At 56.8% G+C, this 24,041-nt stretch overlaps 1 protein-coding gene across 6 annotated transcripts in view; it reads left to right on the top strand.

Moving 5' to 3' along the window:
* Positions 1-24,041, top strand: part of BANP (BTG3 associated nuclear protein) — a 110,737-nt gene that overhangs the window by 81,646 nt on the left and 5,050 nt on the right. For all 6 annotated transcript variants that reach the window (XM_081791341.1, XM_081791338.1, XM_081791336.1 and 3 more), the window contains one exon: positions 511-549. In XM_081791341.1, coding sequence (XP_081647467.1) covers positions 511-549 — 39 coding nt within the window. The remainder of the gene's footprint in view (positions 1-510; positions 550-24,041) is intronic.

Consider the following 24,041-nt stretch of genomic DNA (forward strand, 5'->3'; position numbering starts at 1 on the left):
TGAGGACAGTGACGGATGAGCTTACCAGACCTAAACCAATCATTTTTTCCCCAAAGAAATGACAGTGCATTTCCACCTGGTGAGACGCCAGTGGGCCTGCGTCTGGTTGGTTGTGTTTTGTCCTGTGTCTTCCTGTGTCCCCGTCAGGGACGCTGGATGAGGAGAACGCGGGACCTCTCTGTGCTGCTGTTGGTTCTTGTCATCAGAGTTGTTTCAGAATGAAATGTTGGGGGAAAAAATGACATTTTCATTTGGGGTCAGGATGGGGGGAGGTGAGCACGACGTTTTTCACAGTTTTTCTTCTTAAAAGAGGAAAAAGTGTCTGTAAATTCAGTTTTAAGATATTTTGTTGTGGAGTTTTTATCGCTACAAGGGGCTGAACTTTTGTAGAACTGATGTTGGTGGTTTTGCTGGCCATTCACACGTGGCACGGGGCGCTCCTGCCCCTGTCTCCTCGTGTCTGGAAGTTGTTCCGGTCCTTGACTTCTCCTTTTTCCACCCATTCTGCAGGGCAATCTCCAGATCCACCACGTGGGACAGGACGGGCAGGTGAGTGTGCATCTGCCGTCACTTACTGCCCGCTTGCCGTGCGGGTCACCAGACCTCGCGCTGCCGCGGGGCCGGCCCGGGAGTGAGAGGGTGGTGCAGCGTTAACTTTGGGGAAGTGCCGGCTTTACCCTTGCTGGCCGCAGACGTCCTGAAGGATGTGGACCCGTGGCAGTGGGGCTCTGGGCTGCATTTGGTTCTTTGTGGGATTTTATGTAGCTGTTTGTAGATGGACTCACCGGCTGTTTATCGTTGTTAATTTCCACGAATGTTGCGGATGCTGGGTTCGTGCAGTCGCTGTGTGTTAGAACGAGCTCGGTTTTGTTCTTGTGTGTTACTGCCAAACGCCAGTCACCACCTTCCCAAGTATCTCTGACGAAAGCGTAACTGCACGGTCACTCACTGAGCACCTGATACAAATTGTCTTTACGAAGGAGAGTGCTCCTGCTGTGAGGGTTTGAGGGTGTGATTTGCTTTCTAGATCGAGCCTAAATTCCTGGTGGATTTGGGGATGGATATTTTCACGTCCTTTTGAAGAATTTGTATTGAAGAGACCTTTATAACCTTTGAATAATTACGGGAGAGAGTCTGAAGAATCTTCCTTTTCTTTGAAACGTGACTTACGAGCCACAAACCTCGAGCTCGATTCGTGTCGAGATGGTACTTGCTGTTCTCGAAACCAGCCGTGTTCTCCCCTTCCGAAACACCTGTGTGCGTTCCCGTTGTCAGTGGCGACGGCCCGGTGTCTGCCGTGCGTGGGGCACGAGGACGTGTGTCCCTGGAATCAGAAGCGGGAGGACGGCGGCACCCCCCGGGTTTCATCTGAAACCCTCCGAACGCCTGGGGAGAAGTGCGCAGACCTTAAGTTCAGTCACTCGTTTAGATCGGAGTGCCTCGGTTTTCGGTTTCGTCTTGAAACCTGCGCGTGAGGTTTTCCTCAGAGTCTTGAAGCGCCAAAAAGCCGAAGCAGTGCAGGGTTACCGAACGGTCCCCAGTTGTTGCCTCTGAGCCGTGTCTCGGGGGTAAGGTCGCCGGTCGGGCCCGTACAGGCCGGTTCTCAGCAGGTTTGTGCCGCATGTTTCTCTCGGTCGGGCACGAGATGTCCTGTCTGGGTGGGAGAGGACGGGTCGTCATGTGTGGTTTATCTCTGGTTTTGACCACTTCGTGGTTTGTGTTTATACTGGGAGTGAAATTTCATCCTAACGAAAACGTTGCTGAACTTTATAATTCGTGAGAAAAGAAAGTATGTTACATTTGACATCCTCCTCGTACCCGTCTCTATTCCTGAGCAGGATTCCACTCGGGATTTTTGAGAAATAATCAGGTTTTTGTATCACGTGAGTACCGTGCCGGTGTGTATGATTGTAGAGCGCACGTCCCCAACACCCCGTGAGGGCAGAGAGCCCAGCCTCTGTGGGCGAGACGGCAGGTGCTGCTTTCGGTTCAGGAAGGGCTCCCGTGGTGGCCGGCAGAAGAGCCCCTCTCGGAAGAGTCTGCAGACCGGAGAGTTTTGTGCACAGTTACCGAGTGCTGCCTCACCGGAGTCGGCCGTCGCGCCCGGGCCTGTCCTCCGCGAGCAGCCGTTCTTCCCCTGCGTTCGACCGTCGGGCGCCCTCCCTGCTTCTTAGCTCCCTGCTTCTTCGCCAGCGCCCTGCCACGTCCCCACAGCTGCCAACCTGATCGCCGTCCGTGTCACACATAATGGTCTGTGAACCATCCGGTTCTGTTTGCCTGTGGAATCTCATGCTGCCTTCCCACCTCGGCCTGATTCTCACTGTCCGTCGTGTTCGTGGGCCTCCGATTGCACACACACCTCGGGGGCAGGCAGGGGCAGCACTGGTGGCGGCCGGAGGAGTTTCAGGGTCCGTCACCTTTGTTCTTTTCTGAAGGAGACTCTGCTCTCTGATTGAGGTACGCAGCGTGTGTGTTCACGCGAGGGGTGAGGTGAGCCGTGTGCGTTCGTGCAGAGCTGCCTTTTTCTTTCAAACCCGCCAGCTGCTCCTTTCTTGTTTTCCGTTTGTGGAAATTCCTTTTTGTTATTTTATCATTTGGCCTGTTCTTGTTCGTACTGAGTTACCCTGCTTGTGACCGCTTCGTTTTTTAACTTCCCCAAAAACTTGAACAGAGAATGATGTTTCACAAGACACAGGAGAAGCCTCCGCTCACCTCGAGGTCGCTGACAGGGTGACCTAGAAGTGTGGCCGTGTCGCAGGCGGGAGCGCCCGTGGTTCACTCTCCCGCCCTCGCCCCCACGGCCCGTCGGCTCTGTCTCTGTGCACCGGCCTCCCCCGCCCGCAGGAGGACAGTGCCGGGGCGCGGTGGCTCCTTCCCCTCCAGACGTGGCCTCCCCAGTTTCCGCGCAATGGAGCCTTTTCCCGGCCTGGCACGGGCGTTGGCGTTTGGTTTACTGAAGATCGACCGCACTAGACCGGTTCCGGTTGTAGGCAGCAGAGGTGTTGAAAGGCCATCTCTGCTCTGCAAAGAGAAGAGCCTCCCTCAATTCCAGAAGCCCCCCGAAGAAAGTCACGTGTTCTTGTTGTTTTGGAGTTCACAGAGCCACCGCCGGTCTCATTAGCTTCGTGTTCGCTTCTTACTCGGTAGTTCTGTCTGTCACTGGGAATCATTATGCAGCAACGCCCCAGATCTTTCCAGAGCAGCAGAGAGTCAGTCAGGGGCCAGAGCCCATGCCACCGGGCCCTCTCGTTCCACTTGCTTCCCGACCGGGACCGCCGAGCCCCTCCCCATCCTGCTCCTCTGGGGCCGTGGTTGTCCTTGGTTTCGTGGATGGGACGGAGGGACACGTGTGCTGTGCTTTGCTGCCGCCGGTGGGCCCGAGAGGCCACGTCCAGAGCGAGGGCTGGCACCTTTGTCATGGCCTGTCGGGTCGGCTGCCCTGCGTTCGCACGGCCCCGGGCTGCGGGTCTGCCAGTGCCGCCCCCGCCCCGTCTGTGCTCGTCGGGCTACACGGGGCGAGATCCCAGTCCCATCCTGTGTGGGGCCCCCTGGGCTTCAGCCCTCATGTGGCTGCGGGGTCACGTGAGAGTGCGCCTGGCGCTTTAGAGACACGGGCTTAGGACGCTTGTGTCGTCCCCCAAGTGTGGGAGAGAAGGGTCAGAGGAAGGACAGCTGACTTGCAGCCCGGCGGAGAACCACAGGTTTACTTGGAAGCTGCATTCCGGGGGACGGTCACGGCCGAGAGCAGGTTCCAGGCGGCCCCGGGCCAGGTGGCATGTTCACGTTTCCTATTCTCTTCCCGGCTCTTCCTGGCTACGTGCAAAGACCACTTCCTAATCCTTCCTGATCTATTTTGGGGGGAAGCTAGATGGCCAGGTTCGTTGGGGTTGAAATTAAAATGCAGTCGTTAATTCTGGTCACGGGCTCCGGGCGAGGGCGCCTTCTGGGAGCGCGATGGAGGAGCCTCGGCTCTTGTGGCCCTATTTCCGGTGCTCCCTGGTGTTCAGAGAGGCACTTGGTGGGGCCGGTTCCTGCCGTGCTGATGTGTGTCGTCCCCAGTCTGAGCACAGGGCCCGTGGGGGTGCAGGTGACTTCTTGTACTGTTCCCGGCTCAGTGAGCGCTTCGGGGCTAACCTCTCCTGCTGGGGGAACAGAGAGCCGTGAACTTGGAACGGGGAAGCGCCGGGAGTGCCCGCGTGGTACTCGGAACCGTGGGATTTGTTTGAGAGGGTGGGCCTCGTGTAGCAGATCAGATCGGGAGCAGAGAAATGTGGAATTCTCAGGAGGAGGCCGGAGCCAGTCCTGCCCCGTAGCGATTCACAGGATGCCAGCTGGATGTGTGGACGAAGCACGGATAAAAGTGTGAGTCACGTGAAGTGATCCCGTGCTTAAGGGATTTCGGTTTCCTGAGTTAGCGGTGGGTATGACGGGAGGAGTTTTAATTCCGTGTGGATTTTCAGAAGATTCTGAAAAGGGAAAACAGTTCTCAAGGATTAAGAGCCCTAGGGTTGCCGTCTGCGGTGGGGTGGAGGAGACGACTGGGACGCATTCTAAAAGAGAAATGATGGCCTTTCTCAGGTCCTGGGAGCTTTTTCACGGAGAGACGTGCTTATGCAGGCGGACCCGGGCCGCCTCGGGGAGGCGCCCTTGTTGCGGTGGTCGTGCCCACCCGCGCTGGGCCTCTGCTCCAGGTCCTTCCCGCTCGTCGGGCCCGTCCTTCTTCACTCACTGCGGCGGGTGGACGGCCAGGGCACGTGGTGGAGCAGATGCCGGCCCGCGGGCCACGCGCCCGTGTCCACGGTGAGAACGTGGTTCTGCACCGTGGCTCTCGCCCTCTCCCTCGTGCGCACGCACGGTCGGAGTGGGCTCGCAAAATGACAGTGGCCTCACTGCGTGCTGATTGCTTTCACGCTTTTTATTCTGTCCTGTTCTGTTTTTTTTTTTTTTTTTTAATCTTTTTTGAAGATTGGTTGTGATGGGACACATTAACTCGACTTTGTGACCGCAGTTTGAACAGGACCAGAATCGATGACCACTGATGTCACTTTAAGACCTAAGATGTTCTGAGTGCTAAGTTCTAAGATCTAAAGTTCTAAGATGTTGTCGTTAAGTAATTTTTAAAACATTTACGATTACATAGCGTTTACGTTGTGAACATTAACACATCTTTCTTTTCATGTTTTGATAAAAGATAATTAGATAAAGCAGTGCATAGAAAGCTTATGCTTTTTTTTTTTAGAGTCTCAGTTAAGCTTAAGAAAAACGATTATGAACACTTGAACTCCAAACTCTTTTTCAGCATACTTCTGAAGCCACCTCATGTACATCAGGAAAATTGGGATACTCTTGGTACTTGAGCGTTAAAATGAAATCTTCCCGAAGGAGTCGGGAGTTGCCTTTCATCGTCCAGGAGCCTCCACCTCCAGTGCCGTGTCACCTGGCTGCCCCTGTCGCTGGGTCTCTAGGCCTTTTGCTGCTCACGCGCGACTGGGGGCTCCCGGGGAGGGGCGTGGAAGAGCTCCTCCTGCCGAGGAAGCAGGGCGGGGTCTGGGAGAGGGGCAGCCCTGTCCTGGAGGGGCAGTCGCAGCTGGTCTGTGCCGGAAGGCCCTGCTGAGAGCGGCTGTGGGGGTCAGGCCGGCCTCTGCCAGCGACAGGGGGCCTCTGTCCCGCAGCTCCTTCTGGACGTAATGTGCCTGAATCTCCTACTTGCTCTTGGTCGGAGAAAACTGGTGGTTGTGGGGCACCCCCCACCCCGGGTCGGCCCTGTGGCACTGTCTAGGAGAAGAGGGCAGTTCTGGCAGAGAACAGCCTGTCGTTTTGTCAGTTTTGTCGTGTGTACATGAGAGAGAGAAAGAGAGAGACATTATTCGGAAAGCTGTGTACTTAAGCATTAATTAGGAGATACTCTGTTTCTTGTTAATATTAATGCCATGAATGAGCCTTTTAAAGAAAGAGTAGCTGACCCTGATCAGCGAAAAGCAATTTAACTTAGAAATTTAGCTGTTCAAAACGAATAAAAATTGTTTGTTACGGAAATGCCGCACGGGGTTTGGTCCTGTCAGGGAACCCTCGGCAAGTAGCAGGTGAGGTGGTGACCGAAAATCCCAGGTGGAGACCACAGTGCTGCCGACACAGGAGCTGGGGAGGAAGTGGCCGAGAAAACCCCCAGGCCCGTCTTTAGCAGCTGAGTCCCTTGTAGAGTGAACCTCTCGGTCAAGGCAGCCTTTTTTACGAGCGTCGGCGAGCCTTGCTTCTGTCCCTGCCCCAGGAAGCTGAGCCCGGCAGGCGTTAACGAGACGGCCCTGGAGCACGTAGGCCGGTCACAGCGGCCACGGCATGGTGTCCGGCTCGGGCCGAACTCCCGCTTTGTCGGCCTTGCCCCTCCATGCGTGGGAGGGGCTTGTAACGTTGTGTGGACGTTTTCACCTTGGCGAGGCATTTAAAAAAATACTTTCAGATGAGTAACACAGGATTCGAGTTTGGCCCGGTTTTGTGCATTAGTTAAGAACGATGCGGTTGAAAACGTTTTAGGAGTCACTCTTAAATTCTAAGAAGATTGTGCCTCGGTGTCTGTCCTTTCGCCGTAACTTGTCCTGGCACAGACAGTAAATTCCAGACTTTTGTCACATGGCTGTCTGCATTTCATCGTCCAGGAGCCTCGTTACCTCCAGAGCTGTGTCAGCCTGTTTTGTCCCGCTCCTCGTGATGCCGGCTCTTGTCTGGGGCAGGGCGAGGCCGTGCGGGCTCGGGACTCAGGAGGACGACGCTGATCTTGAGAAGGGACGTTCCCTTTCCACACCGCTGCGCTTCCCGTGAGCAGACCTTCCGGGAAGCAGAGGGGCCTGTGGCCAAGAGTGGTGTTTGGCTTTCTGACTTTGAGGCAGACGTCCCAAGTTGCCTCGTAGATGTGGACTTGAAACTTTTCAGGTTTGCATGCGAGACTCACAAGTGGGGCCTGCCATAAACAGTCCCCATGAAGTACGACAGGTCGGTGTTCAACCTTGGATTCCGGGGACCCTAAGCTCGATAGGGGAGCTCAAGAAGGTGCTTGATTACCTGTCGTCTGCTGGGAGAGCTTTTTCGAGTACGGTGGGGGGGGGGGGGGGGTGAAAAACAGGCCAAGTTCCTGTTGGAGGAGGGGTGGTGAGGACACCCGGAGCCTGCCTGGGGTTGCTCCGTCTGGCCGTGCCCTCACACCACCTCACCTGCGGGACAGGCAGACCCGGTTCTGTGCGGGGACGTCGTCTGTGCGTTGTGGAGCCTGGTATAGAAGCTGTGGTGTGCGCCCTCTGTCCTGTCACCCGTCGTCAGAGCCCCACGATAAGCCCCCTGCGGCTGCGAGTCAGAGTTTGGCCCTAGCGAGACACGTTCACGGTTCAGATCCCGGCTCTTCCTGAGCTTGTCCTGGACGGAAGACTCCAGTGCGTGGGGCTTTCTGGTGTGAGATCCCAAGCGGGAACAGTGAAGGCGCCTTCCAGCCCGTCCCAGACTCCCACCTTCCCAGATAAAACACTCTCAGATCTGTGTTACGTCCACAGAGGACTTACGCTCGGTTCACAGCTTTCGGGCACCAGCGTCCTGAGTACGTGGTGCCTCGTGAACTTAACGCTGGTGTCTTGTGCCCTTCACAGTAATAGACCGAAGCGTTGAGGGTGAATTCTGCTTTCTCTTTATATGGCTAGGACTATGTACAGGTTTTAAATAAGTGTAAAGATGCCGTCTGACTTTGACCCCAGTGAGTAGTGCCCCCAGATGCTAGCAGAAGGGAACCTGGGACTTGAGGGGGGCTGACGGGCGGTACCTGTGGCCGGGCCCAGATGTGATCGTGGCTCGCCCCCACCTCAGAAATCACACACATCACAAACACTTGGCTCTGAATTTGTTCCAACCGTTTTTAAATTTGAATGGTGAATGTCGGATAAAACCGTTGCCGAGTCTTTGTTGGGAATATTTGGGTGCTCAGGGTGTAGGTAGCAGGAGGTACGTGCTCTGGTTCTGATTGATTTTATGTGATTGAAGCCTGGGTCAACTCACGGTAATTTTCCAGCTCTTCCAATCAGTTGGAAGGACAACTAAAAAACTGTACCCAGTTTCAGAGATTGCAGTGCGGTTGTAGAATTAGACGTGGGAGTACAGACTCCGTGCAGAGAGGTTCAGTTTGAGTAGTGCAGGGAAGAAGCGGCCGAAGACAGGGCGTTTGTTCTGAAAATGTTGTCAGTGTCGGATTTGTTTCTGCAAAACGAGTCGTGATTTGAAAGTGTCAGGTATGAATGCCCGTGGCAAGCAGGACAGATGGTGGTGTTGTAGGAATAGGAGCCCGCGTGGCGGACCCCCCCTCTGCTGTGGGTGTTGGGCGCAGTCAGAGTGGGAGGCCGGCCGGCTTGGGTGCCGTAGCAGAGGTGGGCGTGCTCTGAGGTCGCTCGCTCACTCGAGTCGTCAAGCTTCCCGCCATGTGACTTCATACCAAGACTGGACATCGCCTGTGACTCATTATGTTGCTAAACCGAAAATGCTTTATTTTCCCCTCTTAACTTCTCTGAAGTTAATTGTTTTCTTGGGAGGTTAGATTACATCAGGCATAGGAAATGTGTTGTTTCAATTAGAGCATATTGTAATTCTGCTCAAATTGAGAACATTCTTTAGGAGAGCAATGGGGTCCCTTGCCCGCCAAGCATTTCGGTTACGTTAACAAGGATGTAAATCTTGTCTCTTGGGTTTCCTCGGATAATTAAGGCAGAGTCAACTGGGATAAAGGCAGTTAAATGTAGGCAGGGTGCTTTTCAGTTAGTATACGTACCGCTTTTGAGACATGTACTTGGTGACGATTGCTTGAGAATTTTAAGTTGCCAGTGGAACAGAGTCAGTGGTTCATCTCCCTTGGTCATGGAAGTGCGGATGATGGTTGGACAGGCAGGTGCTTGTATTCCTACAAATCGCAGACTTTAACTGGCATTGGCACGGCAGTTACAGGAGAGTCTTGGTCTAAATCTGCCAGAATTAGAACCAGTCAGGAGTGAGTCGTGATTCAGTTGCCTGAAAGTACAAATAAGCAGAAATCCATACGTCTGGGTGACTGCGTGCATGTGTGCATCTATTGTATTTTAAACTATTTGACGCTGGGTGTGGGTGCCGAAAACCCGAGAGTAGAAGCGTAGGCAGGAGGACGTCCCCGTGCGAGGCGTTGAACCGTCACTCTTGATTCAGTCACCCCTTGCTCTACAACAAACGGCCTCAGACCTCGGGGCCGACGACCACGGCTGGTCGTTACCTTCGTGACTCTGGCTTCGCTGGGTTCTGCACCAGGTAGCATCCCTGGGGTCCTGGCGTCTGAGGAGGGCGCCCTATTGAGGGTGTGCTCCTGGGGCCGGAGCTGGCCTGGCCCCTGGCTGGCGGCTCGGGCCCCACGGCATGCTGGCAGGGTTCCGAGAGGAGAAGTCATCAGCGTTTGAGGACTGAGGCCATTGACCCTGCTTTCCTCGGCGGGCGGTGTGGAACGTCTGTGCCGTGATCGTGGGCTGGGAAGGATAAGCTGCGAGGTCGCCCGCAAAGAGGGTCGCGGCGTCTCTCGGCATCCATTCCGTGCCCAGTGTGGCTGGACTCTGGGCCCCTTAAAGGCGGGGCCCATGTTGTAACAGGGAGGGACCCTGCCCACGTGCACAGTAGGCCTGTGGGAAGTGTGGGCTGCGGGGGCAGCACTGAGTTATGAGCACCTGAATGTTTCTATGGAGACGTTTATGGGGTGAATCACGCAACACGCTGCCGCCCCCAGAAATGACCCTGCCTATTTAGGCTGATGGGTTGGGGGTTAGTCTGTCAACACCAGTGTCGTGACCTCGGGCAGACAGAAGCCCACTCGTGTGGCGTAAATCCACACTGAGAAAGTTTGTGTGATTTGTGAAGGTGTGCTTTGTTGGGGCAGCTTGGCTGATGATAAAAGTTGAGTGTATTTTTGTAATTATACGTTGTGAAACAGTTATTCAGCTGTTGAGATAGTCTTAAATTTTTTTCTCTGCATTAAAAAAAATTTAGATTAAAGAAATTTTTGGGGGGGTTGCCTGGGTGACTCAGTCGGTTGAGCGTCTGACTTCGGCTCAGGTCATGATCTCATAGTCCGTGAGTTCGAGCCCCATGTCTGGCTCTGTGCTGACAGCTCAGAGCCTGGAGCCTGCTTTGGATTCTGTGTCTCCCTCTCTCTGCCCCTCCCCCACTCATGCTCTGTCTCCCTCTGTCAAAAATAAACATAAAAAATTTTTTTTTGAGAGAGAGTGCGAGCAGAGAGGGGGCAGAGAGAGGGGGAGACACAGAATCTGAAGCAGGCTCCAGGCTCTGAGCTGTCAGCATAGAGCCCGACATGGGGCCCAAACCCACGAGCTGTGAGACTGACCTGAAGTCTGATGCTTAACCGACAGCCACCCAGCAACCCTAAAAAATAATAGCTTTTAACTTTATGTTTGTTTCTGAGACACTTTTTTTATTTTACTCATCTTGTTTCTTTGGGAGTTTAAGAAAAAGCAAAGGCCTAAACATGTATTCATGTGACTAGAAATAATGCCGGAGAAGGAGCGTGTTTGTGGGTAATTGGCCACCACTGCTCGCTGATCTCAGATTCTTCTTGGAGCACCACGTCTGTGGCTCCTCTCTGCTTACTGGGTTCTTCAGCACCCAAGGACAGGCACCCATTCCTGAGGGGGCACTGGTGCCTCGTTGCTTGTAGTTAATACTAAGTTGCTATTAAAGACCAACACACAACCAAGAACCAGAAGTTAGTGGTCAATTTGACCTTGAATGTACATAGGAAGGTTCCCCATCGTATGCAGATCACCTTTAGAAAGCTGGCCGTGCCTTGCCATCCAGAGCGCCCTAAGGAGCGAGCCGTCTGCCTGCAGTGACTCAGGCACCCTTTCTGGAGCTGGACGCGTGTTTTCTCCTGTATCAGAGCCTCTCTCGCAGCATGCCTAGTGAGGAGATGAGATTGCACTCAGGAGCTGGGTGAGTGGTAACGCGTGCCTCACACGCAGGGTAGGAGACCCCGGCCCCTCCTGCACTGTGCAGGGAGGGGGGCCAGGGGTGGCTCTCGTGGCTCCTGGAGCCCCATCCTGGCCCCGTTCTCCAGAACACCGTGAGCACCACCAGGGCGACACGACTCCCGTCCCCTCCACCTCCACGCGCTCTCGTGCGATTGTTGATTTTCTTGAGCTGTGTTCTCATCTGTGCCCTCTGCTGTGCCCTCTCTGCCCTTTCTGGCCCTGCTGAAGTGACAGCTCTTCGAACTTCTGTTGGGGCCGAGACGATTTGAGCCGTGGAAACGTATGCGGAAAGTAAGGGGCAGACGCACGGGGGCCGTTCCTGGTTATGTGTGCGTTGGGTGGGCGCTTGGGCGCGGGGCAGAGCTGTGGAGCTGCGCGGTGTCGCTTCCTGAGGCAAGCTGCACGTACAGCTTAGGATTCGGATCCAGCAGGTTCGGATTTAGGAAGATTGAAATACTCCCTTTGGACCCAAAAGTCTGTTGCTAGGCAATATCCTATGTGCTGAGACATTCAGACCTGGGTCAGTTACGTCTCTACACGTGGGAGATCTTCAGCCACGTGGGGAAGATTTAAAGGCTTGGCCTTTGGTCACGTTGCTTAGACCACGCGTCACAGAACGGGTTAGCGCCATGTCAACTGCGTGTCGGGATACCGGGTTTTGTTTTTCTAATAGTTGTAGTTAACGTCCTCAGATGCGCGTGAAAGCGTTTATAGACGTGTATAAGCTGACCGGCCTCAGTTCCCTCGCACACCTGGAGAATTCTGTGTTCTCTGCGATGACGAACACACCACACACACACTTCCTTTATACGAAAGTGAAGCGCGTCAGTAGCCTGGGCTCCTCTCACTGCGTATTTGTGACGTAACTTTACCGACATCCAGCGGCAGGCGGACGCTCTTCAAACTCTGCACCTCTCTTGGCTTTGTTGGCGTGTGTATTCCTCCTTATACTTGAGAAGTAAATTTCCGTAGCCTTCAGAATTTTTTCTGCGAGACGAGGCCTTCTCAACCCCGCTGGAGAAGAGATGGGAAGTATTCAACATTTTACGTGGCATGACTTTTTGTGGAGTGGGTGAGGAGAAGTGTGTATGTGTTGATTGTATTTGGGGTAGGTGCAGGTGTGTGTGCAAAAGGTGCATAGCAGATGTGTGTGAAGGTGGGCACACAGTAGGTGTGCAGGTGTATACACAGTAGGTGTGTGTGTGTGCGCGCCAGTAGGTGTGCGTGTGCAGAAGGTGTGCGCGCGGTAGGTGTGCGTGTGATGCTTTCCCGTGTAGCAGTAGCAGAATGTTGTGTTTCGGGAGGCCGCGGTCCGCTTTTGCTGGCTTGCCACGCCGGGGAGAACAGTCCCAACCTCACGGACAGGGCACACGCTGTGTCGCTTCACTTCTAATAAAAACGTTCCGTTCAAGAACATGTGTTTCTGCCTTGCGTGCCAAACACACACAGAAATCTTGGAGAACCTATGTAGCTCACGGAATTAATCCCTCACGGGAAAGCCTTCCCTAACTAGAAATGGTGGAAAATATAATTGAAGCCGTAAAGGCCAGAAGCGGCGAGTTTGGTGTTGATTAGTTCCAAAAACATCCTAGAAAAGTCACAGAAACAAGCACGCCTCTCCTGTCGCCTGGCCGGCTGGCCACGAGAGGCTGTGGGTCTGTCACCCTGTGTGAGGCGGCTGGCCTGGATGGGGCAGCGGGGTGGGGCCCCGGGGTTCCCTGCTGCTGGCTCCAGTTCCGCAGGAGTCCTTCGGGTCCCCGGCAGAGGCTTGTCGTACGAAGCAACATGGGTGCAAGTGGGCACAGGGCACCCGAGAGCTCGTCCTGGAGGGTCTCGGTCTCTTGTGAGCGGCACGGACAGTCGTTTCAGACTTGGGGACGATGCGTCGGTGACGCTGGCTGTCGCTTTAGGCCCGTCGTGTGTCCTCTGACTGTCGCAGACGGGTCGGTCTCACGCCGGGCGGTGGTTTGGGTGGGAAGGATATTAACCACGTTTCCCGAGAGGTTGGATGAAGTGATTATTTAAATGTAGTTTTACGGTATTTTATGAAGCCGAAGCGTTGTCGTCTTTGAGGGGCTCAGAGAAGTTGAGGCCGAAGGAGCTTTATAACACGCAAAGCGCTTCCAACCGTGTGGCCACACCGTGTGCTGGTGGAGTCCTCACGGTCCTCCCTGAGCCCCTTTTTGTGACCAGTCAAGGGAGGAGGGGTCTTCAAATCAAGGGCAGGCCTTACAGTCAGTTTCACATATGTTTAAGAGGTTGAATCAGATAGTTTTAATACCATCAGATCGACAGATTTTATTCATTTCTATTCTTTGCAGCACTTAGTACAGTATTATGTTATCCGTTCTTAATGATTATTTATTGATGAATTCAGTAATAATTATTCCAAATTAGCTCTTAGTTAATTGTAAGGTGTGCGAATGGAAGGCATTTCCAAACATTTTTAAGCTGTTTAGAAATGGAACATATATTCACCGATGATTTTCATCGTAATAGCCTGGAAACGTATGGGAGAATACTTATCTAATGCTTACAGCTCAGCAGGCTGAAAAGTTGTGACTGCTGAGTCATTGCAAAGTTCTCTTTGGTGGCATCCAACTTGCGGAAATTTTTGTGCATGAGGGAGGTGTGGTGATTTCTTTACGCTTTTCTCTCACCATCTTTTTGACGTCTCTGTTTCGCGCTTGGCGGGCCTGCTGTGTCACGGGTGGCACGTTCACGTGACCGGGTGGGCAGCCGGAGCCCACGGCCGGGGCCCGTGTACCGGGCGGTTCGGCTGATGACGCAGAGCAGCCGGGGAGCACGTGAAGGGTTCTTTAGGCCCGAGGCTCCCGTTCCAGGAACCGTTCTAGTGGGACGGCCGAGAGGAAGCCAAGTCACCACCGCAGCCCTAGGAACGGAATTTCTGAATTTCTGCTAGCGGCGAGTTGGGTGGAAGGTGAGACTCTGGAAGCAAGATGGCCGTTGATACCCCTGTCATTGGACAGAAGTTTCCCTCCTTCCTCATCAAAGAGGTTGGGAATGAAAGAGGGACACCCGTTAGGACATTCCGTTCCCCTTCTGACCAAACCCGGCACTTGCCTCGCGCAAACTCAGGTGCTCTGACAGGCCCCCTTGCGTGAAACCCGAGCCTGTGCCCCCAGCCTCCCTGTGGAAGGAGAGAGCTTGGTCAGTGGAGAACGTTCTCGGGAAGTCGGGTGGGAAGGCTGCCGTCGGCGTGCTGTCGGTCTTCAGGGTCTGGAGACCTCGGGAGCACGTGGTCATCCTGTGGGACGCTGAGCAGGGAGGAAGCAGGGCCATCGAGGACTCACCCCCCCCCCCCCCCCCACCGGCCGTTGTGACAGCGAGAGGCATGCCACGTGCCGAGTCTTGATGGGTAAGAGTCAAGAGCCCACCTGGAATCACGCTGAGCCCTTGACCCATCAAATGACGAGATTACTACAGAAGAGAAAGTTTTTTTGTTTTTTGTTTTTTTTTAAATAATTTTTATCTTTATTTTAGAGAGAGAGAGAGACAGAGCACAAGCAGGGGAGGAACAGAAAGAGAGGGAGACAGAATCAGAAGCAGGCTTCCGGCTCTGAGCCGTCAGCACAGAGCCCGACGCGGGGCTCGAACCTGCTGACCGCGAGATCCTGACCTGAGCCGAAGTCAGATGCCCAGCTGACTGAGCCACCCGTGCGTCCCCAGAAGAGAAAGTTTTCAAGCACAGTAGAACTTCCCATTTGTTTTTAACCCACTTTGAGAGTGAACCACTGAGTATTCAATCCATTGTGTGTTCACGAGGAGTCTTTGATCTAGAGATCCTAGATCCATTCCGACCACGGAGCCTGGTTAACAAATTCAAGCTGCTGCTTCAATGGTGAGCTGAATAACTTAAGAGAATCCTACGTTGTCTCACTCACTCGCTCATCTTGGGTACCTGAGGGACAGTGAGAACGCGGGTCCTTTTCTCCCGCGTCAGGAGCCCGTGATGTGCAGTCGTCCCGCTGGCAGAGGGGCCGGGCACGCGGGACCACGCGGGCCGTGTCTGCAGATGCAGGAGGCTCCGCTCTGGACTCCGTGAGGATTAGGTTTAGAAATTTGCGACGGTCCGTAGCAGGGCCGGTGCGAATGCCAGTGTTAACGCTTTGCACAGTTCAAGGGCAGAGGTCAGCTTCTGACCCGGTAACATCACAGAGTCAGCGTGGTTTCCACCCTGTTCTGAGCGGCCAGAGAGGTTCCCGGTTTCCTCTCACACAGGTGAAAAGGGGAACACCTGGAAACACTTTGTGAAACACCAGCGGTCTCTTCTCTGTCCTCTGAGGATCGTCTGTAGTTCGAAGATGAAAGGGCCAACACGCCACGGGGTTCGGGTGGGAGAGCGAGTGTAACGTCAGAGACCGTCCGGCTCGCGTGTGCGCGTGCGCGAGCAAGAGGGAGGCAGGGAGATGAGCCTACTGAGCTGATGGCTGCTCCGTGCACAGCATACATTAAGGAGCTGGAAAAACGATGGAGGAATTATTTTCTCGTGCCAACAGATACGGTCCCTTACTTTCAAAATCCAGGCCATTATTTCGTGTTGACTCCCAAAGTAAAACAAAAAGCTTGGACGGCGACCCAGACTGAGTTTTAATTCTGTTTTTTCCTCTGTGCCTCTGAGCGCGTGCAGTTGCTCTCACCAGCGGTTCTCCCTCCCCATTTCTGCGTCACGAGACGTACACGACACTCGGCGTCAGGGACGGTCCCGTGCCCGCCGTCAAGTTGGCCTGAGCCCTGAGTTGGGCGCTCTAGCTGGAGAGGAGTGAAGACGCGTGTGTGCGGCTGAGTTTGCAGCGGAAGCCTGTGGAAAGGTAGCGGTCAGGGCGCGGGCCCATGCCCCCCGTGATGGCTGCCGCTGCCTGTCCGCGGAGGCAGCCGCTCCCCGGGAGTGGCGCCGGTAGAGTGACACGCGGACCTCCTGGGCCACACGGCCGGACGCGGGCCGCCGGCTGCTGGACACCGGGTGCGCCCGTGGTGTGCAGGGGTCTCGACGAGGTTCTGAGAGGGGCCGGTTAGTGGGCGGTTCGCTGAAGTAGGAGGGGAAACCTTGGCTCCTTACAAACAGGCCTTCGTTGGGGCGCCCGGGGGGCTCAGTCGGTGGAGCGTCCGACTTCGGCTCGGGTCACCATCTCACGGTGCGTGAGTCTGAGCCCCGCGTCGGGCTCGGTGCCGACGGCTTGGGGCCTGGAAGCCGCTTCTGTTTCTGTGTCTCCCTCTCCAGTATCCTGGGGGAGGGCTCAGGCCCAGGGGGGAGCAGGGTCCGGTGTTCGCCCTGTGCCGGTTCCGGGAGGAGCATGCCCTCAGCACGTGGGGGGAGGTGCCTCTTCTGCAGGCTGACAGGGTAATGAGAGCTAGGTCCGGAACGGGCCGGTTCTTAATGGAAAATTGGAACTTGACTGTTGAAGAGACCATCGCTTGTTTTGTCTTGATTTTGCCGGGTTTCTCACGATTGCCGTGAAGCAACGCGAGCAGCTTCAGAGTCCCGCCGGCGTCCAGCTGGTCCTGTCAGCAGCCCGGCCCTGCCGTCGTCTTGCCCGTGTGCCTCGGCCAGTGGCATCTCCCGTGCGCCGGCCGTGTTTGTGGCCCGCCCGGACCCCCGTGCCTGTCTGCACGCTCGGGGGCACCCGGCCCTGCCAGTGGGGAGAAGCCTGTGGGTTGGCCCTGTGGGAGGGCCGGGGAGAAGGCTGCCCCCCGAGCCACCTGGAGGCCCTGCGTGCGAGCGCCCGGCAAGGGTGGGGGACGAGAGAAGAGCCATCGGCACTTTCTCTGGAAGGAGGGGGCCTGAGCTCCGTCAACCGGAGGCTTGACCGGCCGGCCCTGGGCATGGGGTTACTGTGATCCAGCCGAGGGTCTGAAGGTCGGGAGTCTGTTCCCGAGCTACCACCCCACAATCAGTGCCCCCCGCTGCGTGGTTTAGGCAGCAGTGTGCTCTCTCGCAGTCGGGAGGCCTGAGGTCTACTATTCATCGGGGCTGCGTTCCTTCTGGAAGCTCGGGGGGGCATCTTGCCTGCCGCTCCTGGGGGTTCCGGGCATCCCTGGGCTGCGGCCACATCCCTCCACCGCCTCGTCTGTGGTCACGTGGCACCCGTCTTCCCACGTGGTCTAAATGTCTCTCTTCTTAGGAGGATGGGTACTTTTGGATTGGGGCCCGCCCGACTCCCATGTGACTTCTGCTCGTAGCTTAATCTCATCCTCCCGGATCCTGGGTCCACGTTTTATTTACTCACTTTTTGAAGTTTATTTATTTTGAGAGAGAGCATGCGCAGGGGAGGGGCAGAGAGAGAGAGGAGGAGAGCATCCCAAGCGGGCTCCACTCTATCAGCACGCCATCAGGGCCACGTGTGGGGCTCGATCCCACGAACCTGAGATCGTGACCCAAGCTGAAGTCAGACACCTAACCGACCGAGCCGCCCAGGCGCCTCCACGTTTACAGGTCCCCCTTACAGGTACTGGAGCTCAGGATGTGGACGTTCCTTTTGGGGGACACAGATGGACCCGCCGCGTCCCTTCTCGGACCCACGTGCCCTCGAGGTGTGTAGCGACCCGAGGTCCGGGCCGCGGAGCAAGCCGCTGTGAGGTGCCGGCGCGCGGTGACGTGCTGGTGCGGCGGGGCCTTGGGGAGCGGCCTGAGCCTGCCCGCCGTGTGCGCATGGCCGTCCTTTGGGGAACACGTGGGGGCGTGTGGCGGGGGCCGTTTTGCACGTGTGCCGGTGCACACTTCCCGGTGCCGGAAGTCAGGGTGTGCTTCGGGACTGGGCTGTGGGGTCGGGGCCGCCGCCTCTGGGCCTGGTCCCGGACGGGGCGAGTCGTCCGTCCCTAGACGTTCTCTGCTTGGTGTGCGCTAACCCTGGCTCAGCAGAGAGATCCGTTTCTGAACCTTGCTTTGCGCAGAATGAAAACGCCGTGCCGATGGGGGCCACGGCACCCGGTGTGAGGCACGTGCACGCGCGCGTTAGCGGGCAGCTTGTGCGTGTGTCTTCTCCGGACAGACTGTTCGCGTCTCCCTGCGGACGCACGTGCGCCTGTGACGGGCACCCGTCCGGGTCTCCGTCTTTCCCTCCAGGGCCTGCGGGCCGCACCCTCCCTGTGCCGTCTCTGGCTTCCCCGGAGCTGGCAGGTGTTAGTCGGCATTTGCAGCTCCCCTGAGACACAGATGCTCATGGACGCTTCCCACAGAATTGAGCCCAGTAGGAAGGTGGCATCGCTCCTTCTAGTTCTTTCTTTGGCCACACGGTGAGCACAGCGAGAACTTTGCTTCTTCCGTGCAGTGAGTTTCTAAATTCGCGAAGTGACCAGAGCCACGGGAGCGGGAGCAGAAGCATCGTGCGTGGCCGTGGCTGCCGCCTCAGCTCGTCACGGTCGCAGAGTGTGCAGGTTGGCAGGCCGGGTGCCCCCAGGCACCCCTCCCTTTCCCGAGTGGGTGTGACCGTCGCTGTGCCGAGTGGACGAGTCACGAGATACACGGAACTGTCTTCTGTGTCGCCTGCTCCCCGTCCACCCCGTGCGCCCCTTCTGGAAGCCAGGGGCCTGGGCCCCGCGGGGAAATCTGGAGGTCTTTGGACTTGGCTTTGAATCATTACCCTCCCCACCCCCCACCCCGCCCCAGTCTACTAGGAGGTTGTAAGACACGTGGTCAAGATTTGTTCCCAGGAATGCTGTCCTATCTGGAGTGACGGGGAACATGTACCGAGTGTCTCCAGACGTCCGTCTCTGCTTTACTGTGTTTCTTCGGGTTTTGCTTTGCTTTCTCCCCAGATTGCGTTGGAGGTTTGGGCTCCGATGCTGGAACAAGCCGCAGAGCAGGCGGCAGAGACTCTTTATTGCTGCCTGCCGCCTAGCGTCCTTATGTGAGCGGGGTCCGGACGGCGGCCCCTGGGGCCCTCCGACCCGCAGGCCTCCGAGGAGTTTTCTCTGCAGGTCTGAGGAGTGACCCCGGAGGAGTGGTGTTCTGCGTCTGCCTGTGACTCCCTTCTGTTGGTGCTCATTTCTGACCGTCTACTCACGGCGACTCGGTTCACGAAAGCACTCAAAATGGAGCCTGGGAAACAGAGGAGTGTTCCCGTCAGGGGTTTAAAGGCTTAAGAATGATCATTTGTTTCTGGCGTTTGCTGTGCAAACGTATGAGAAAGATGTGGGGCTGGCGGCCCTCCTGGCCAGTGGTGCTTGGGGACATCCCTGGGACAGGCTGACGGACCTGGTTCTCAGCTCCTTGTTTTCCTGTCACCGGGAAGCTACTTCTTGCCTTCACGTTTAGATTCGAAAAGACTGCTCTCCTTGAGTCTGTTTCCTTAACGAGTCGGATGCCAAAATGAATGACAAAAACAAGTAAGCGACCTTGTGTTCCAAGACACCTTTGGATTTCCTGGCCTCATCTTTGTTCCTGGCCACACACACTTAATTAGTCAGAAGTGGATCTTAGGTTTTGTTTTGTTTCATCTGAGCACATTCCGGCTTGGATTTGGAATTTTGTATCTAAACATTACTGAAAAGTCCTTGGACTTCTTGAGTTTATTTTAGGTTTGTAGCTGTTTTGTATTATTTCATTTGGGCATTAAACAGTCTCACAGTTGGCACCATATAGAGGGAAACCGGATGGGTGCCCTCCAAAATCCGGTGCTCTTGGATCCAGGAGTCCCTCCGTAGGCTGCTTCAGACGCATCCCCTATGCCATTAATGGTCCCTCGCCTGACAGTGACGGGCCTGTCTCACTACTGTGCAGGGAAGCCCCGTCCGTGAGGCTGGGAAGGTGGCAGGTGCGTGTGTTCTCCGCGGGGTGGCCGCGGGGCGCTCCCAGGTCAGCCGCAGGAAGCCTGGAGGGATGCTTCTGGCTGCTGGCCTGGGAGCTCGCTGCATTCCTGTTAGATTTTTCTACATTCCCGAGCCTGTTGGAAAAGGCCACAAACATCAAATGGGTGGGAAGGAGCCGGGAGCTCACCATCGGAGACGTCCCGCTCATTCGAGGGCAGGAGGGAGGCGGCGGTGCTGGGCTCTCGCCCCCCAACAGGGCAAGGATGGGCTGCGCACTTGCGGTGGGTTCGTGGTGGGGTGCCACCGCGATCCGTGCGACATGGCACGTGACCTCATTTTTGCTGCTCTGTGTTTTCGATTTGACGTAACTAGGCTTTATTCCTCACCAGTTTGAAAGCAGTTCCAAATGTACACATCGTGTCTCCGCCTGCTGTGTGTTTCAGGCGGCTGCTGGAGCTTTGAGCTGCTCTCAGACCGTAGCAGGCAAATGAGATTCTTGTGTGATTGATTTCTGTAGTGTTTTTACTTTCACCCGCTTCACGTGAAGTGTGTCATCCTAGTAAATTACAGCTGCGGCGGGGGCACGTGACAGAGCGGACCGTCCCCTGCCCCCTGGCCTCCTTGTGAGTGGCCCCGGCTGAGAGCCTCCCCGAGGCCCTGTGGGGCGCCACCTGCCGGGCCCTCTCCTCTTAACCGCTGTCTCTGTGCCTCTCTGTATGCCCTGGTCCCGGCCTGCCTTGCGCTGGTCACTGACACCTTTCTCTGCCCTGACTGTGGCCTAGAAAGGAGGGCTCCTGTCCCAAGCCCTGCTCGGTTAGTGCGGCTCATTCTTTGATTGTCAAATGGCACTAGGTGAAGGGTAGACTGATACACTTGTCGGTCGGTGGGTTTCCCTCCTCACACCACAGGGGTGCCGGCCAGTCAGTGGTCGTGACGTGCCCTCTGTGCGCAAGCTCGCGGAGGTTCTTTCGAACCTGCTCTTAATAAACATGTTCCGATGGCTGGGAAACCGGTGATCTGTAACTTGGCCATCCTCCGGTCAGACCTTCTAGACCTTCTCCTCCTTCGTCCTCCCTTCAGGGCGAGAACAGACTCTGCCGCGTAGGTCCAGGTCGTGGATGCTGTTTTGTGGCCCCGGGTGAGACAAGGCCCCCATGTCTGCCGGACTGCGGTGTGACAAGGAAGCCCTGAGAGGCCCGGCTGGCTGGGCTTGGGAGGGAGCTCCCCACGGGCAGAGCAGTCTCTTGCCCGCTCCTTCCTCCCTGTGTGTTTTCTCCCTCAACCTCCCCTTAAGAGAGCTTTTCCAAATTTTGAGGACTACCTGAAAAGCGTCGCAGATCGCTTCTGTGTGGTGACGTCTCTCTGCCCGTGGCAGAGCCCCGGCCGGGGTGCCGATGTGTGTGGAGGTCAGCCCGTGGTGGGGGACGTGCCCTTGGAGGAGCCGAGTGTAGCTGCAAGGGAAGCCGGTGAGCAAGGCCAGCCCGGGGCGGTGGCCCGGGTCCCGGGGGCGCCTTCCCCGGGGCTGCTGGAGGTCGGCGTACGTGAAGCCGGCCTGGAAGACGCTCTGTGATCCGGGTCTCGGTGGAGCCTCCCCGCACGGCTTCCTCCGCAGCCAGCCCGGCTCCTGACGCAGCCCCCCAGCGGCCTTTCCGTCCCCTGTGGTCCCCAGAGAAGTTGTCCCCCTGCGGGGCTCTTGCTGCCTCCCTTTCTCCTGGGGCAGCGCGGCGCCCCCTTCTGGCCACGTCCCCAGCCCTTGGCTTTGAGGTCCCCGTGGTGAGCAAGGGCAGGGCGCTAAGTGCCCGGAAGGCCTTTCCCACCAGTCCTGTGCGCGTTGACTTGGCCTCATTCCCGACTCGCCGTCAAGAGCCACCAGTGCGGGCACGTTGAGGAGGTGTGGTGTTTGGAATGAAGTCTCAGGTGGAAACGTTTTCCTGTCTTTACTTTCACTCGCCAGCCAGGCTGGGGATGTGCCTCCTTCGATACCATAATGAAGCACGTTCGATGCTGCGGTTTCTGACTTTCCAGTTCTTACGATTTACTCAGTCGTGTGGCTCGTGTGAAAAGTCACCTCGTTGGCAGTGCTGACAGGGAACAGTTTGCCCTCTGGAAACCGTAACCTGCCCTCCATCGTAGGGGTGGTGGCTCGCTTTCAGAGCCAGAGTCAGACGGAGCCTTGCCTGGAAACGGCCCTACGACTGCGCGGCTTTCATGAAAACATAGTTGGCGATCTGACCCTAAACCGGCGTATTCAGGGATCTTTTGTATCACGCAGTGGTGACTACGTTACCTCGTGCTTTATTAGCTCCCGGGTTTCAAAACGTCGTGTGGTTTTTAAGTTCAGTCCGGGGTGCAGCAAAACCATGCTAAGTGGGGGTGGCTTCGCTGCACGGGTCCCCCGCTCCGGCCCCTCCTCCCGCCTTCTCCCCCCACCGAAGGGCACCGAGGACACCGTAAATGTCTGTGCGGCTTTGAGAACTTACCACCAAGTGCTTTTCGTCTTTTCCCCGTTCTGGTCTAGCTGTCGTGAGGCCGAGTTGCCGCCCCTGTGCGAGCCCTCCCCTGAGCCACACACCTGTTCGCGTGACTCCACCAGTTAGAGGGGGGGGAGTGGGGGCCACCCCTGCCACGTGGGGGGTGGAGGTACGGAGCTCAGCAGGACCGGGTCCTCTCTCTGACCGTGAGCAATCTGGTGGAGGGTAAGTCCCGGGAAGAGAAAACGTGAATGCTACGGGGTCTTTGGTTTTCTCTGGTTTTTTCAAACCCTTCTTTCGAACACTCGTTGGTACAAATGGCTCATGATTATGGTGGGAGAGGAGCCGTCGTCGTTGTTGGGTCAGCCCTTGGAAGTGGGAGGCCAGCTCCTTGGAAGGAGACGGCCGAGGAGAGGCCGGCGTGTCGTGCGAGTGTCCTGTGGTGACCGGTGAGCACACGCCTGCAGGCTCACGCCGGAGGCTCGTTCTCTCACGGTCTAGAGGTCACAAGCCCAGTGTGGGCTCATGGGGCTGCGGTCAGACTGTCACGGGGCTGGCTCCTCCCGGAGGCCCCAGGGGCGAATCGCTTCCTGTCTGCCCCAGCCTCCAGGCCTGCCGCACCCTTGGCGGGTGGCCCGTCCTCGTCCCCCGTCCCCCGTCCTCCAAGCCAGCGGTTGGCCCCTCTCTGCCCCTCTGCAGCTGGGAAACGCGGTGTGTGACGCAGGGCCCACCTGTTGCAGCAGGACACTCCCTGTCTCCGTGTCCTCGCCTTTGTCCCGCCTGCAGGTGCCTCTGCCGCGTCTAGGGCACACCCCCAGGATCTGGGGGGTTCATCTTCCTGGCACAGCCGGCTGGTATTAGAACACGACACTGCCTGCAAGTGGTTTCTGAAGACACACGAGGAGGGGTGGTTGAGAGCCGTCTGCCATCTTCTTTTCTGAGAGTTGAACTCATCTGTGTTTTTCCAGCGGCGGACGCATCGTTAGAGAAATAGAACTTCTGCTCGTCAAAAACTACAATGCCGTTTAAAAACCACGGACTGTATTTTTATAGACTGCTGAAGATCTGTATCCGAGCCCGCCTCTCCCGGGCTGAGCAGCCCCTTCCTCTGTCTCAGTGCCCTCACCCTCTTCCTCAGCTCTGACCAGTGGTGCGGGAGGCAGTCGGGCCGGTCGGGAGGCACGGTCATTCCCGCCCTGCTGTGGACCGCCGGCAAGCATCCGTGATCCCGTTGACAAGTCGTTTGAAGGGGGGTGGGATACGACCCCGGGTATAAACACGCACGGTTCACGGCAGCTCCCTCGTGAATGCAAAGCCACGGATGCCCTCACCCCTACCTCCCCGTCCGGCCTGCGGGGCAGCGAGGCGGCGGCCCACCTGCCCAGCTGTTGGGGGTGGGGGGCGGGAATTGGGCCTGGGGGTGGGGTCGCCCACGAGTGGTGGGGTCACCCAGAGCCCATCTCCCGGGGCCTCATCTGCCCCCTCCTGTCGGCACAGCCCACAGTGGGTGTCCCGGGGACTCGGGGCCTCCCGTCCCCCAGGGGTTCTCCTCCATCAGCGTCTCGGACCTCCCTCCCGATGGCAGCTCCTCACCCTGAGCCCCTCTCCGCACCGCCCGCAGCCGTGGGGTCCCTGACTCAGGCACGTCTCCGCTTTGCTTCATAACCGCGGGCGTCCGCTGCCCGGTTTCTTTGTGTGCCTGGCTCTTGAGCACCCTGGGGGCTCCCGGCGGATGCGGGTCGAGGACGTGCCACCATTTTCTGTCCCCTCCAGG

Source organism: Panthera onca, chromosome E2 (genome assembly GCF_046562875.1).
Source record: "Panthera onca isolate mPanOnc1 chromosome E2, mPanOnc1 haplotype 2, whole genome shotgun sequence".
Classification (NCBI taxonomy): domain Eukaryota; kingdom Metazoa; phylum Chordata; class Mammalia; order Carnivora; family Felidae; genus Panthera; species Panthera onca.